This window comes from Poeciliopsis prolifica, unplaced genomic scaffold (genome assembly GCF_027474105.1).
Source record: "Poeciliopsis prolifica strain line A6 unplaced genomic scaffold, Auburn_PproV2 SCAFFOLD096, whole genome shotgun sequence".
Taxonomy (NCBI): domain Eukaryota; kingdom Metazoa; phylum Chordata; class Actinopteri; order Cyprinodontiformes; family Poeciliidae; genus Poeciliopsis; species Poeciliopsis prolifica.
The window spans coordinates 129,057-143,315 of record NW_026562471.1 but is presented as its reverse complement, the minus strand read 5'-3'; the positions used below and the strand labels follow the sequence as shown (position 1 = coordinate 143,315).

General features: G+C 41.0%; 1 protein-coding gene and 1 long non-coding RNA gene across 4 annotated transcripts; one reads left to right on the top strand and one right to left on the bottom strand.

The window, feature by feature from the left end:
* Positions 1–756: 756 nt before the first annotated feature.
* Positions 757–13,077, bottom strand: cnot10 (CCR4-NOT transcription complex, subunit 10). 3 transcript variants are annotated; one of them, XM_055023129.1, is made up of 19 exons: positions 12,858–13,077; positions 11,922–12,013; positions 11,063–11,224; positions 10,823–10,973; positions 10,515–10,654; positions 10,067–10,141; positions 9,898–9,981; positions 9,592–9,709; positions 9,225–9,377; positions 8,836–9,038; positions 6,942–7,063; positions 6,621–6,800; positions 5,756–5,836; positions 5,569–5,682; positions 4,380–4,510; positions 4,272–4,301; positions 4,048–4,175; positions 1,737–1,812; positions 757–1,089 (listed from the first exon to the last, which is right to left on the bottom strand). In XM_055023129.1, the coding sequence occupies exons 1-19, from the start codon at positions 12,871–12,873 to the stop codon at positions 947–949; spliced, it is 2,199 nt and encodes a 732-aa protein (XP_054879104.1). In that variant the 5' UTR covers positions 12,874–13,077; the 3' UTR covers positions 757–946. The 3 variants fall into 3 exon arrangements, with proteins under 3 accessions (XP_054879104.1, XP_054879106.1, XP_054879105.1); XM_055023131.1 differs by having other exon boundaries at positions 4,048–4,172; XM_055023130.1 differs by having other exon boundaries at positions 10,515–10,651.
* LOC129353753 (uncharacterized) lies at positions 1,083–3,775 on the top strand. Its single transcript, XR_008605074.1, has 2 exons — positions 1,083–2,950; positions 3,157–3,775. It is a non-coding gene; the product is annotated as an uncharacterized LOC129353753 (long non-coding RNA).
* Positions 13,078–14,259: the final 1,182 nt, after the last annotated feature.

Here is a 14,259-nt window from a genome sequence, read left to right as displayed (position 1 = left end):
AAGGTCCTGGAGAGACTCCTGCTGGCCCTTCTGACTAAGCAGACAAAGACATATCAAGACCCCCTGCAGGCTGCTTATCGCCGTGGATCTGGAGATGATGATGCCATCCTACACAACAAACCCACTGTCATCTGGTCAAGCCAGCCAGGCAGCACTGTGAGGATCATGTTCTTTGATTTCTCCACAGCTTTTAACACAATTCAGCCTGATCTGCTCTGTGAGAAACTCCACAAGACACAGGCAGAGTCCTCAACAATCACCTGGATCTAGAACTACCTCACAAGCAGACCACAGTTTGGGAGTCTGAAGGCTGTGTGTCTAAGCAGCTGGTCAGCAACACTGCAGCACCACAGGGCCCTGTACTCTCACCATTCCTTTTCACTCGTCTGCAGAAATACTCAGATGACTCTGCAGTTGTTGGTTGAATCACAGATGGACAAGAGGCTGAGTGCAGCAGACTGGACTTCTTGAAGAGAAGGATTATTCATAAAATCACGAAAGTTATGGACAACCCTGACCATCATCTTGTCTTGGAAAAGCAGAACATCTTCAGTCAGAGGCTTCTTCAAAGTCACTGTAATACAGACTGCTACAGGAGAACTTTCCTGCCAACAGTGATCAGTGTTCACAATAACTCTTTGAAGAATTAATGAGTTAAACTTAAACCTTTCATGCTTTGTGGTCCATGTTGTGGATTTTTAAGTTATAAATGAAGTGTTTCTGAATTTGAATATTCTATTTAATGACTAGTCCAAGTCCACCATACAAACACTAAATACATTTATTGCCTCTTAATTTCAGCACAAACTCCTCAGTCACATTGAAGCTGAATCCCAGATGGACAGATCCTCCACTCTCTGAAGCTTCAAAAAGATTACAGCTGACTGATGGGTGACTCCAGGCAGCTGAAGTTACTGCACAGCTTTATTGAAGTTACTGCTCAGGTTTATTTCCGTTGAACTTGTGTGAATGATGAGGGCAGCTGGGGGGGCTGGGAAGGTTTCTTGCGCGGATCTGGCGAGGACCTATGAAGGGTTGAGGGTAGCAGCTGGTTCCTCTTGATGATCTGCAGAGCCAGCTGAGTGTTTCCTAAGGAGACATGACAAAAGCTCAGCAATCACCTGAAACGCAGATCTAAACTGGATCAGCACACTTTTAAAATGCACAGCTGAAAAACACAAACAGATTCTGGACACAGTGGAGAAAACGATGAACATAAGAAAAAATGGAACCATGGCAACACATGCAGTAATACTGGAGAAAACAAGAACTAAAGTCAGTTCTTTGTTTTCAACAAGATCTTCAAACGGTTGCCTTTGAACACAAGCTCTACACACCAAGCAAAGAAAGGAAAAAATCATGATCTGCTTTGTCCACCTCACAGGAAGTGTCTGCGTACCTGAAATTTGTTTAGCTGTCAGATGACAAACTGTTGAAACGTTGGAAGTGTGGCAAAGATTGAAGCTAGATTCAAATCTCCAGACATTACTAACTGACTGGTAGTGTGTGCAGTTTGCCAAACATTGAGCTGATAAAAATCATAAACATTTATGGCCTTCATTTGGTCCATTTGATCTACTGAGATGTTGAGCTGTTGCCTAAAACCTATTCAACAAAAACTAAGTAGAAACACTTTGAGAATAAATTCCAAAGAAGCAAATAACAGCTGCTGTATATTTTAGACCTTTGAAAGCGTCTCAATCTGTTGAAGATGAAACTTTTTCAGAAATACAAACCGTTTTGTAGCTCCAGGTAGACGCCCAGCAGGATGGCTTCAGGCGGAATCTCTTTAGAGTTCATCACAGATGCAGCCTGACAAACACAAATATATCAAAATGGAGAAATATTTCAATAAGTTAAGATTTGCTACCTAGCAACTAAAATGTCAGCAAAATGAGCCTTTAATGCAAAAGTGAAATTTTTAGTAGACATGTCACTTCAGGCATGAGAGTATATGTGACAGTTCTACACAACAACATGAAGAGAGGATATTTAACTGTAGCTGTCTAGTGTGTGATGACAAAAAGCACTTATGGATGATTCTCCATTGATCAACTAATTTAAAAACTTGATTATCCTAATTTTAATTTAGATCCAATTTTCAGAAGCAGAAAATTGGATGTATTTTTGCAGCAACAAAAGAAAACTAGAAGTGTTTAGGGATGAGTATAGCTTTAGCTAAACAGCACATTATTTGAAAAAACTAATACTGTGATATGAATGCAATATGAAAAAACACAATATCAACAGATGACTTGAATAACACCTGAAGTCATGCTGCATCCGGCCAGCCTGTTACCCTATTAGAGCTGGAAATATTAGAAAATCTGGCAGTGGAGAAATTATTAGAAAATATAAAATGTTTCTGTCCTGTCCATCTCATCTGTTCTTCCATCAGTCTGTGACGGTTACGGATGCTGCTAAAGGCGGCGTCCCACCACAGGACAGGTAGGGGTCCCTTCATTCTGGGTGGAGAATGAACCCTAACCCCAACCCTAACCCATCGCCACTCCAGCAGGTCTCCTACCCCAGATGGTATCCAGAGAGTGGGGGTTTGGAAGGACCACCAGTCTCCCTTCACTCGTTCAAATATGGTGTTGAGGAGTGTTTTTTAAATCAATTTTTGTTCACTGACCCTAACTAAATGGAGAATAGACGGGAAATGGGGACGAGAGAAAAGGGCGTTGCGTGTGTAACCCACGTTAAAATGTCATAAATAGGAATAAATAGTTGATTAAAAGTCTGTAAACAGAAAATTGTATCGCTGCCCCTTTAAGGGACCAGCGTCACAGCAGCAGCGTCAGCTGCAGCGTCACACAGGCCAGAGAGAGCGCGCAGAGGAGAGAGCAGTAATTAATCAACAGCAAAAGTTATCATTATAGTTGAGAAACATAATTACCTGGTCGGGAACTGACAGGAATTCTATGAGAACTAAGCTACATCGGTTTTGGTGAGTTTTATGTTTATTTTTTCGCACTTTCGCCGTTTTGTACTGTAAAATTGTATTGTAAAAAACGTGGCCGTTACAATAGCCGTTAAGAAGAAATGCTCCGTTATAAATTGTTATTCGGTTAACATATTGAGTTCAAGAAGAATTTATTTGTATAATTTGAAGATTTAAAAAGAGTTTTATTGTGTTTGCGACCTGTTATACAGGTCAGGTTTTTTGGAAGCTCGGTCGGAGCCAGGATTCATCTGCCTTGTGCTGCGCGCACATTCACGGATGGGATTCAAGATGGCGAGCCAGACCCAGACCTTCCGTTCATCTTCTGCATCACATTAATTCGCTGCCAGGGCGAACTGAACTGAACAGAACTGATCATTTATTGAATTATTATTTTTGTTTTGGATCGAGTCAACTAAGACTTTTCATTGAACTGAATAACTGAATTCATTTTCGGATATACTTTGATTTCTATATATTATATCTTTGAATGTGATTTGAACAATTGTATTTCATTTTGGTTTGATTGTGTTGGAGGTATTTTCTTACCTGTAAAAGAAAGGAAGATTAACTCAGAAAAAATAGAAATCTTGAAATAGATATAAGCTAGGAAATAAAAGAGATCAGTCTAATTAAATTAGATTAGTTTTACTAAAATAAACTAGGTAAACTAAAGACCACAAAAGAAGAGTGATATACTCTTTATTTATTTTCTTCTATTTTTTAGTTTCATTTACCTCCTTATTGAGAATCTGCAGAGTTTCTTTGTTTATGTGTTGCATCTTATTTGTGTGTTTTACATTTAGTAAATTGCCGGCCTATTTCACTTAAGCAGCGGTCTCTGGTGTTGTTATTCTTGCTCCCCGCTCCTTAGAACCTAGATCTGGTCCAGTGGTGCAGTTAGCTGTGTGATACCGGTGCTACACGTGCTGCAAGAAAAGCTCCCAGGAAAAGACAAACAGGGAAAATCTGAAGACAATGAGGCCAAGCCTGCTCTCACTGCCGTCTTCACTCCCTTCTGATGTTTGTGTTGCAGTGTTAGTTTGCCAGGCACACAGTGAAAGGGCCTCCAGCATTAGGCAATGACGTGTGGAGGTGGGTACCTGATGCAGGCATTTGCGGGCCTTGTCATACTCGCTCCTCAGGCAGTAGGCGCTGCCCAGGTTGAAGAGCATCATGGCCTGCGCTGCTGCCACGCTGCTGGGGTAAAACAGCGGCATCTTCTTAGCTGCTGCACAGACAGGGAGTGACGTCACTCTACATTCAGGAATTATTTCACTAGTTAGAATACTGCAGGACGGGACCAAACACTAGCGTGACGGCTTACATGGCTCTATGGGCTCATCTTTTTCATGTCCTGCAGATAAAAAATGAAACGATTATTAAGAAAAGAAAATGTTTGGTCTAGTTTACTGAAGTGTGAGAGTCCACACACCCTGGTCCTGCTCACTGCTGAGCACGCCTAGTGACACGTCGCTGATGTTCTCTGGGTTCAGGTGAGTGATTGCATCAGATATTCTGTCCAATGAAATGAGAGCTTCAGCAGCATACAGGTGACCCAGAAACCTGCAGGAGGAAGAGATACAGCAGCACATCACATAGATCAGCGTTTTCTAACAACTCTGGTTCTCAACTTACACTGACCTGCCTGTTTCAGATGTTCCTCTGCATCGATCAGAGGATCACACACCCCATTCACATGATTGCAATTCAGTAAAACCCTGTTAACCAGCCACCAGTAGAAGTCATGGGTGCTGAAGGACTTGCAGGGCAGTGTGCCTTGAAGACCAGGGTTGAAAAACACTGACATAGAGAACTTTAGACAGCCGTTCAATTGCTTGTTAGCAAAAACAGCAAATTAGACAATCCCAATCGTCCTGTATGAAATCAAGAATTTCTAAAGAAGGTCTTTAGGTGACCAACAGTAGCCTGTTTCTTGTCCCCTAGAACACACACACACACACACCTCTCCGCTTCCTCACTGAGCTTGGGACAACTGACCAGCTGCAGCACACAGACACACACTGTGGGAACAGGCCATGGAGACTTAAAGGACAAAACAACTTTTAAAACACAGTAAGAGCAGCTGGAAGCCAGTAAACGCTTCGTAGCACCAACTGACATCTGGTTCACATCCAAAACGTTCAGCAGAGGTACTGAAAAGAAAAATGTGATTTCAACCAGAACCGGTCTGTACTCATTTTAAAACAATAAAAACAGTAAAGACAAAAAAAAAAAAACCAGCTGGTTTATATCCCAACAACATTCACCTTTATTTATTTGAAGCTTCTATTCCTTTGCAAATATTTTTGAATAAATAGTTGCTACTCTACTCTCATTGTCTCTTAAATCTCCTCTATGAAAACTTTGGAGTAATTCAAATTCCTCTGGTCCAACATTCTGCTACATGGGAACCTACACACACCACACACTGGTTTCCAGTTCACTTTAGGACAGAATTTAGATTGTCCAGTGTGCTTGTTAAGCTACCAACATCCTTGCCCCTCCTTATTTAGAGGGGCAGGAAATATTTTTTTTGCTTCCTAATTCAGAATTGCTGTCTAAATGGGACTGAAAAGGTTCTGTCATGTACAGCAGTCAGAGGTAATGATGGTGATGCTTACCTGAGGGAGCCAGACACCTTGGTTTGATGAAGCAGTTTGTCAGCGTGGTGCAGAGCCAGCAGGTTGTCTCCCAGGGCCAGCGCCACATAGGCACTACAAGCCAGAATGGAACACCTGCAAACCCACCAGCTCTGGTTACCCACACAGCAAACATCATCCTGTCACCATCACGGCTCGCTGTCTTTACCTGAGGTTTTCCACCTCCTGTTTTCGAAGTGGAGACGATGGAGTTGCAGAAAAAAACTTATCAGCTTCCTGACTTTTTCCACTGTAAACAACAAGAACGATAACACACCATGTGTCTCAATCAACAGCAACATCCAGTCCTGGAGAACATTCAGTGCAGCATTACTAGGACTCCTAAATCTGAAAATGATCAAATAAGCAAGAAAGATCAGCACTTTGCTAAGTGTCTGTGTGTGTGGGTGTGTGAATAAAGCATCAAATTGGAAAAATCAAAGTTTTCTTTCATTTGCAAAAAAAAGTCTCTAGATTATCCATGTTGTGGAATGATGTATAATAATCTGTATGGAATGATGAATATTTGGAGCTTGGAAACCAGCAAACATCCATAGAGACTTTTAGCCCTGAAGCAATGCTTGTTTTCTTAGCAGCTGCAGTTTCATGGTCAGCAGTGTCTCTCAATGCAATTATAGTGACTGCTTTCTGTTTACATTGTAATTGTTCATAAACCATCATGTCTTCTTTCTTCTCAGTTTTCTGTGTTTTGAGCCACAGAGCTGACAGACATCATCTCAGCTAAAACAAATCTACAGTTAGACTTCCAATAAACCTTCTAATTCACTCCGAGACATCATAATGTGTGCCTGTGATTTTTCAGAAGAAGAATGAAACATCTACAAAGAAAGAAATGAATTGGATTTTGTGCTCCAGCTTCATCTATATGGGTGGGATTCAGGTTGTCAGAAAATCAGTGAGTAAAACTGACAAAATTCTGACAAATAAATGCAAATCTTCCTATAACACACTAATCATGTCAAGGTTCAGGAAGTTACGACCCACACACATACAGATGCAATGGTACACCTGACCTGCAGGGGTCACTGTTCTCACTGCCGCTCTCGGTGCTTCCTGATTGGCTGGAGTTCTTGGAGCCGCTTTCAGCCTTGGCGCCCTGCTGCTGGTGTTCAGGCAGCAGCAGCAGGGCGTTCCGCAGGCAGATGGCAGCGAACTCCATACTGGCTACAGGGATGGCAGCTGACTGGCCTTCACTGAACAGAGACAGCAGAACGCAGTCAGCATCCGGATCAGCTCACTGCCTCCTACATGACAAGTTAAAGTCTTTCCTGTCGTAAGCATCTCAACCCGTAATCTCGTATTTGAATTTCAGTGTTGAAGGACGTCTGACTGACCTGTAGTTGGTGTTCTGTGAAGACTGTGATGCCAGAACAATCTTGCGATGGTATCCTTGTCCAATTACAGACTGGATTATTCCCTTTTTACTAGGTAAACTCTTGCTTTCCTGCTCAGAGCCCTGGAAACATTAGCAAACATCACAACTTGTTCACAAACTATGTTGCCCAGTTTTAACATATTATATTTCAAAGTATAAATATATTTCCTATGTAGTTAAATCCGCAGCTGACGACATTTCCACAATACCCTGAACAATCCAGAACGAGTTTTTCCATTCATGTGGAAAAAGCTTTTGACCGTACGGAATGGAAATATTTATCGGAAATATTTGGGATCCATTTAAATTTTAATCATAGATGGCAGGTATGCAAGAGTGGGATCTCTGCTCTGTGGTGGAGTTTTATGTTTTTCCTTTTCTATGTAACAGTAGTCCTTTTATTTTTTCAAATGTTTTGTTTTTGTAAAATACTTTCATAAAAACATTTTGATAAAAAAAAAATCATCAAAAATTCAAAGATGGGTTGCAACACAAGGCAGTAGGCCTGTCGTAATAAACAATGAATCAATTAACCGCACAATAAATGAAAGTTATCAAACTCATCTTAATTTCTTGGTTTTATCGTTTCTTTCTGCATTTTCCTCTTTCTATTGATGACACTTGAAAAAGTGTCAAACTCCGATGCTCCCTGCTAACTCCTCCCTTCCTCATTTCCTTAGTGAAATGTCCAGTTCACACTACACGATTTTAGAATTGTCGGCCGATCATCGGGCCATTTTCAAAACCTGAGACCACAGACTAGCCGACAGAAAATCCAAGGTGTAACGGGTTGGATCTTGCCATGTGGTGTCCAGCAACACGGCAAGAGCAACATGCCACACAAGAACCGATTTCTCTCACTCACATTCAGATTTCAGACAGAAAATCCCATCAAAACCCTCTGTATCACATTTAGACTGAACAAATAGGGGTGATGACACAGACAACAGTGATAGTTTGTGAGCTTATTTTAAGCCATAAAAGATGTAACAAAAAAAGGAAGGCGTTGGATAAGACTACAGTAGCAATTCCGCTCTACTTGCTCTCCTTGTCATTTTTGTGGACATTCTTTGCATAAAACGAATACACATAAATAAATGTTGTTTCCATTTATGTTCATTCAACATAAATGTTGAAAAACAAGGTTCAGCGTTGGAGACGATGTCAGCTGTCTGGGTTTTCCCTTCATGCTTTCCCCTCAGAAATCCCTCCATTTTCTTCTGGTTTTTGGTTCAATTTACCAGTTCCAGTGTTAAGAGTTCTTTTGAAAATAAAGTGCATCTTTTTTTGGCAGGATATTGCTTGCATTATTATGTCATGACCATTAAATCAGTTTAAAATGTTCTTCAGACAGTATTATCATTTATCGCAATCATTTTTGAGACAATTAATCCCTCAGCAAAATTTGTGATTGTGACAGCAGGAAGCAAGTACTCCATTAAACCAGTCGCTTCAGTCTGTTGTCAAAACACCTTTCCTTATTATTTCACTTTTTATATGTCTTGATGCAGGAGATATAAACACATGTGTCTGGAATAATATTTTAAATTAATGTAATTATTTCATTCAAGCCATCTAGAAATATTTGAATTTGAAATTCATAAAACAAATTTGCTGTGATGGACTGGCGACCTGTCCAGGTGACCCCACCTCTCGCCTGCTGACCGCCGGAGTTGGGCACCAGCAGCCCTCCTGACCCCAAAGGATGTAAGAAAATGGATGGATGGAAAACAAAGATTTCTTTTAGTTTTAGGTTGCGATTCACTAACACACCAATTCCTACGGCCCTAAAGAGATCTGATCTCTAAAATCAGGAACTCAGCAGCTGGTGGCTGCAGGCTGAACATACATACCCCTTTGTTAGCAGAGATGCAGCATTCAGCCAGGCGCAGCCACAGACGCGGGTTGGAGTGGTAAACCTGAACGGCCTCCATCAGACACTCGAAGGCTGCCAGCGGCCTGGCGGCGTGCAGCAGCTGGACGCCACAGTTATACAGCAGCTCATATCGCTTGTTGGACAGCAGGGCACACATAGGGACACCTGACAGTCTTTTACCTGGAGACAGAAACTCAGCATTCAGCCCCTCTGTGACTGGACTGAAATCTAATAGATAATCACCAGATCACCAATTGTTCTATTTTGGTTCAGTTTTCCTAACACGACTGCAGTCAGAGGAAGATCCATAAAGCATGGCGAGATAAATCAAAGTCACCATGGAAACAGTCTGGGTTCTCAGCTTACACTGATTGTTGCCGCCGCCGTCTCCCAGTTGTGCACAAGTGTGATCGTTCTCCTGCAGCGCCTTCTTGAAGTAGAAGATGCCCAGGTTGTGTTTCCCCATTGCAAAGTGGATGCAGCCCAGATTGTTCCAGAACATACAGCGAACACATTCACCTGGATCAAACAGACGGGTCAGCCAGGAGCCTCAGCACGGTGTGTGTGCATGTGTGTGTGTGTGTGTGTGTGCATGTGTGTGTGTGTGTGTGCATGTGTGTGTGTGTGTGCATGTGTGCGTGTGTGTGTGTATAGAAGAATTTAAAATAACAGCTTCACATGATGTGTGGAGATCCCACAGATTGACTGCAGGCTGGCGGTCAGCAGATCTCACCGGTTCTAATGGGTCCAGGATGCTCTGCCATGTTGGAGCTGTTCAGCAGCTTCACCGCTTTGCGGTAGTTTCCTCTCAGATACTCAAAGTTACTCTTGAGGAAGAGAGAAGGAGCAGACTGGAAGACAAGAGACAGGAGAGAAGGTTCTCTGAAGACTCTCTTCTGCTTCACACTCACAAAGAAGACAACGTGGTTTAGACAAGGATCTGCCTAACGTCCCACAGCTCTATGTATGACACTAAAATTTGACTTTGTCCAACTTTGGCCCAGATGTTCCCTGCTGCAGCGTTGTCATGGACACTCACATTCCCTGCTGTGTTCATCACTGATTTAATCTCTCTCTTACAGGCCTTGGAGGACTTCATCTGAATGTACGCTCTCACTTTGTACTGGAAAAGAAGCCAAGAACAGGCAGCTGGTGAATCAGAGAGAACCTGAACAGCAGATCATCTTTACACTGACCAACATTCCTACCTGATGGATTTTGGATTTGGCTGCTTCCATCATTGCTACAAACTCCACCTTTTGGTTTGATCCTGAGTTGTTGCTCTAAAAAAAAAACACACACTTCTAATTAACAATATTCTGACATTTACCTGAGCTTAGGGTTCCCACACATCTTTGAGGGAAAAATGTCATGAAATGAGATGATGGTTGATTTCAGGAGGAACAGGATTAGATCAGACTATTTCCATCAAGAAGTGGAGGTGGTTGAGGAATAGAAATATCTCAGTGTTTGTTTCTATATAGGTATTTTATAATTATATTGTGCTTAATTTCCCTTTGGGATTAATAAAGTATTTTTCAATTTGAATTATTGTCCAGCAAAATGTGTTTTGGTGACAGGACTATCTGTGTGTAAATTGTCTTACTCTGAACAACAATAAAACATTTTTTTTCATTTGGCAGAGTGGTCAGCTACCTCTGCCTTGCCGTTCTTGTTGCTTCCTTGTACAGAGATCTTGTCCAGAACGGCCAGCAGGTGGAGCGCCTTCTCTGGCTGGAATGTCAGCAGGTAGAGATCCACCAACAGGAAACACACTGACTGGGCAAATTTCTCTTCTAGAGCAAATACAATAATTAGCTCCAAGACAAAGGCCTTCTTGTTCAAAAATTCACATTCCAGTTATCATTCAAAAACACATCATCAGGTTCTTAAGCGAAACCAAAAACTTTAAAGTTGTTGCTGCTGAAAAAGCAGCAGGGACTGTGAGCAGCAGCACAACATACCAAATGGTTCCAGGAACTGGTAGAGCTTCTCTCCGATAGAGATGGCCTCAGAGTACTGGCGCATGTGGTAGTGGATGATGGCCTGGTTATAGTACAGCAAACTATTCTCAACGTCATCCAAGCCATCAACATCTTCTGTGGCTGTGTGAAGCTGGGACACACAGCTCAGGTCATGAACAAACACAGGTGTGTGTGTGTGTGTGTGTGTAGAAGAGAAGAGACAGGGATGTGTAGCTTTACCTGATTCTTCATCGATGAAAGGGTCTGCTTCAACAAACCTGTCGCAGTCTGGCCACTTCTGTAGAACTCTAAAACAGCTTTATTCAAAGAAATTTTGTAGTCCTCTTTGTTGAGCTCCTGCAAGGCTTCAAGCTGTTTCAGAGACTCGTCATACTTCCCAGCCTAGGAAGAGGATGTTGGACAATCTCAAAAATCTGGAGCAGGTGGGGGAATTATGTGATAGCGAACTATAATAAACAAACAGCAAAGTCCATAAACACTCATTCCAACTTTTACTGACACAATCACAATCATCATCAATTACCTTGTATGTGCAGCTTGATGCATTGCTGTTACACCTACAGCTCATTCTATACATGTTTTGTGCTGAGACATTTCTAATTATGAAACGGCATTGGTAACAGCTGCAGATGAATGAGACGAGATGCTCTGCATGTTCTGACCCACAACCTGCTGGCAGCAGCACCATTAAACAGGAAGCAGAAGATGAGGTACAGTTCCAGTCCAACCAAATGCTAGTTTGGACCAGCCTCGTTTGGGTCGAGGCTGGTCTGTGTTCACACCAGTGAACCAAAACCACCACATAAAATGGGTCTGGGTCCAAGGGTTCACTTGAGTGTATTCACACATGCAGGACGGGTCTGAGGAAACCGTTAAAGTGGACCCATTGTGGCAGGTGTAAGTGGACCCTAAAACAGTTGGATCTGAATTGACCTGGCAGCTAACGTTAGGCTGTGACACTATAATTCATGCTTTTGCTCCTTTTATTATGTCTTCAGATTTCCTGTGCCAAATATATAAAGCTGCAAACAGACAGATTATGTTAAGATCCCCCAAAACATTAAAAGAGAATATTTACCAGAAAAGCTTCGTATGCACTCGTTGCCATCTCCTTCTCTTGGTCCGTCATCCCACTGGACGGCGAGCCGTTATGTTTTGCCTCATTTAATTCTGCTCAATTAAAACAAACAGATCAAAATATGTGCCAAACGTCACAATATGATATTTAGGGTAGAAATTAGACCTGGCTTCTCCAGCTTTACAATAAGACACAGGCAGAATAAGGAGCATTAAAAGTAGCTCACCAAATGAATATCCCATCTAGTGACAAGTGGAAAACATAAATAGAACTAATCATAGCTAGAGAATAATAATAATAATAATAATAATTAAAACAAAAAAAGTTTAACTCCTAAAGAAACACACAAAACATTCATGAAGAAAGCATCTAAAACACATGGCCAGAGTTGCTTCTCCACAGTAGGAAGCAGTGAGCATGGCTGGACCCAGATCCCAACACAATTAGGATCTGTGTCAATTCATCTGAACCAGCTCATAAACAAGGTTGATATGTCATTCTGTGTCCAGCAACCCAGCTGGACACATTATTAGAATTATTAATCCAATTATCTAAATGTGGCTGTGAACAGCAGTGGGTCTGTTGCTCAAAGTACCGGCGATCTCCCTCCTCAGAAAACGAAATCTGGGTTTTCTCGACTCCTGCACTGATTGTCTCTGGGCTATTTTCAGATAAAAGCGTAAAGCTGCCATTATGCTGGTATTGATGAAACCAGTCAGATGCTGAGACGATGCATAGATGCATAGAGCTACACCGGCTGAAACATGTTTGAAATGTTTGATGTTTGAAAAAAGTCCAGGGTCACAGCTAAACAAAGAGAAAACATCAACACGTTCCTTTAAAATATCGTTGACAAATAATTGCTTTTCGTTATCCGATCACCAACTTGAAGTTAGCATAGCTAGCCACTTAGCCTGAAAAAACTGAGAAACTCACCGCTGTTCTCTGCCATTCCCACTTCAGCTCTTAAGGATAATCAGAAAATATTAAGCTGCTGTAAAATTAGGCTACGTTAAAAAATGTCTACTAACTAAAGTACATGGAAAAGTGACGGATAAACACTTAATATCTTCAAGTAGATAAACAAAACTGTAAACCAAATGATCTCATCCGCTCGAACATTTTCTTCTTTGGTGTTTGATGACAATCCTAAACCGTTCAGGAACTCAGTGGCGCCCCTTATTGGTAAACATTCTTCTTCTTGAGTTTATTTGGCGGTTCCACAAAACGTTCAGTAAGTAATTCTGCCACCTATTGGTATGGAGTGTGATTCATGGGGATTTAATCAATGTGTAATTACAAACTTATATATATCTAAACATCTGAATATACATAAAGTAGAGTAAATGTTTGATTTAAGTGATATTGTTCAGCAAAAATATTTCACCTCTGAAATATTTTTGCAGTTTCATAGGTGAAACAGAGAAGTTGCTGAGCAAACTGAAATGTTTAGTACTTAGAAAATACATGTTAATATATGAATATTTTCTTGAACTTAGCTAAAATCAATTTATACTAATAGCAAACGCAATATAGTGTCTCCCATTATCTGAGGTCTTCATAGAAAAAGTGAAGCATAGCAAACATACTGGATAATTAAAAGTCCAGGCAAACCTGAATCTATCATTTTAATAATAAAAAAAATCTGCTAGGGATGTAACTTTATGGTTTCATTTCTCTCAGCGGTGTCTCAGAGACAAAAAAGGCCTCATGTCTGTGTAATGTGAGAATAGCAACCTAGAGAAAAAATTACTCTAATGTGAATTATAATTATGAAGCAGCAAAGGTATCATGCTATATTTTGGGATTCAGGAAATAAGCCAATTTTTACTATTCAGGGCCATCCAAAGCAGAAGCAAACTAAGCGGCTGGTTAAGGCCCCAGGGACCAATGGAGGCCAACCCAAATGGAATTTTAATTTTAATTTTTTGTAATGATTTATGTGATTACATTAACAAAAACACAACATTTCATTATAAGGTTGTGGTTTTAATAGTAATATATATTTGATATTGTATGTAGAAATCATTTTCTATATGGACATAAAAAATAAATTGCTGGTGGCCACGGTAGTTCACGGTAACATCCAAATCTCTAAAGCACCAGTGGAAGATAAGTTATCAAAATAATGTCACAAAAAAGGACTTATCCTTGAGGGAGAGAGAAAAGAAAGAGGAAGAATAGAAAAAACCAAGATAAAGGTTTATTTGCATGTATGCCTAGACTTTTATAAATCACTACCCAAGCAAAATTTGATTTTGGGGCCCTCTATTTCCACTCATGATGTGGATTGCTGCAATCAACAGTCAGATGATTAGATCATTCACACACCTCCTAA

Excerpts from the sequence above, each read along its gene's own strand:
- cnot10 (XM_055023129.1), bottom strand. Across the intron at positions 5,837-6,620 it reads GAGAACAGTGACCCCTGCAG|TGGAAAAAGTCAGGAAGCTG; the intron begins GTCAGGTGTACC and ends TGTTGTTTACAG. Across the intron at positions 4,176-4,271 it reads AGATGAGCCCATAGAGCCAT|CAGCTAAGAAGATGCCGCTG; the intron begins GTAAGCCGTCAC and ends CTGTCTGTGCAG.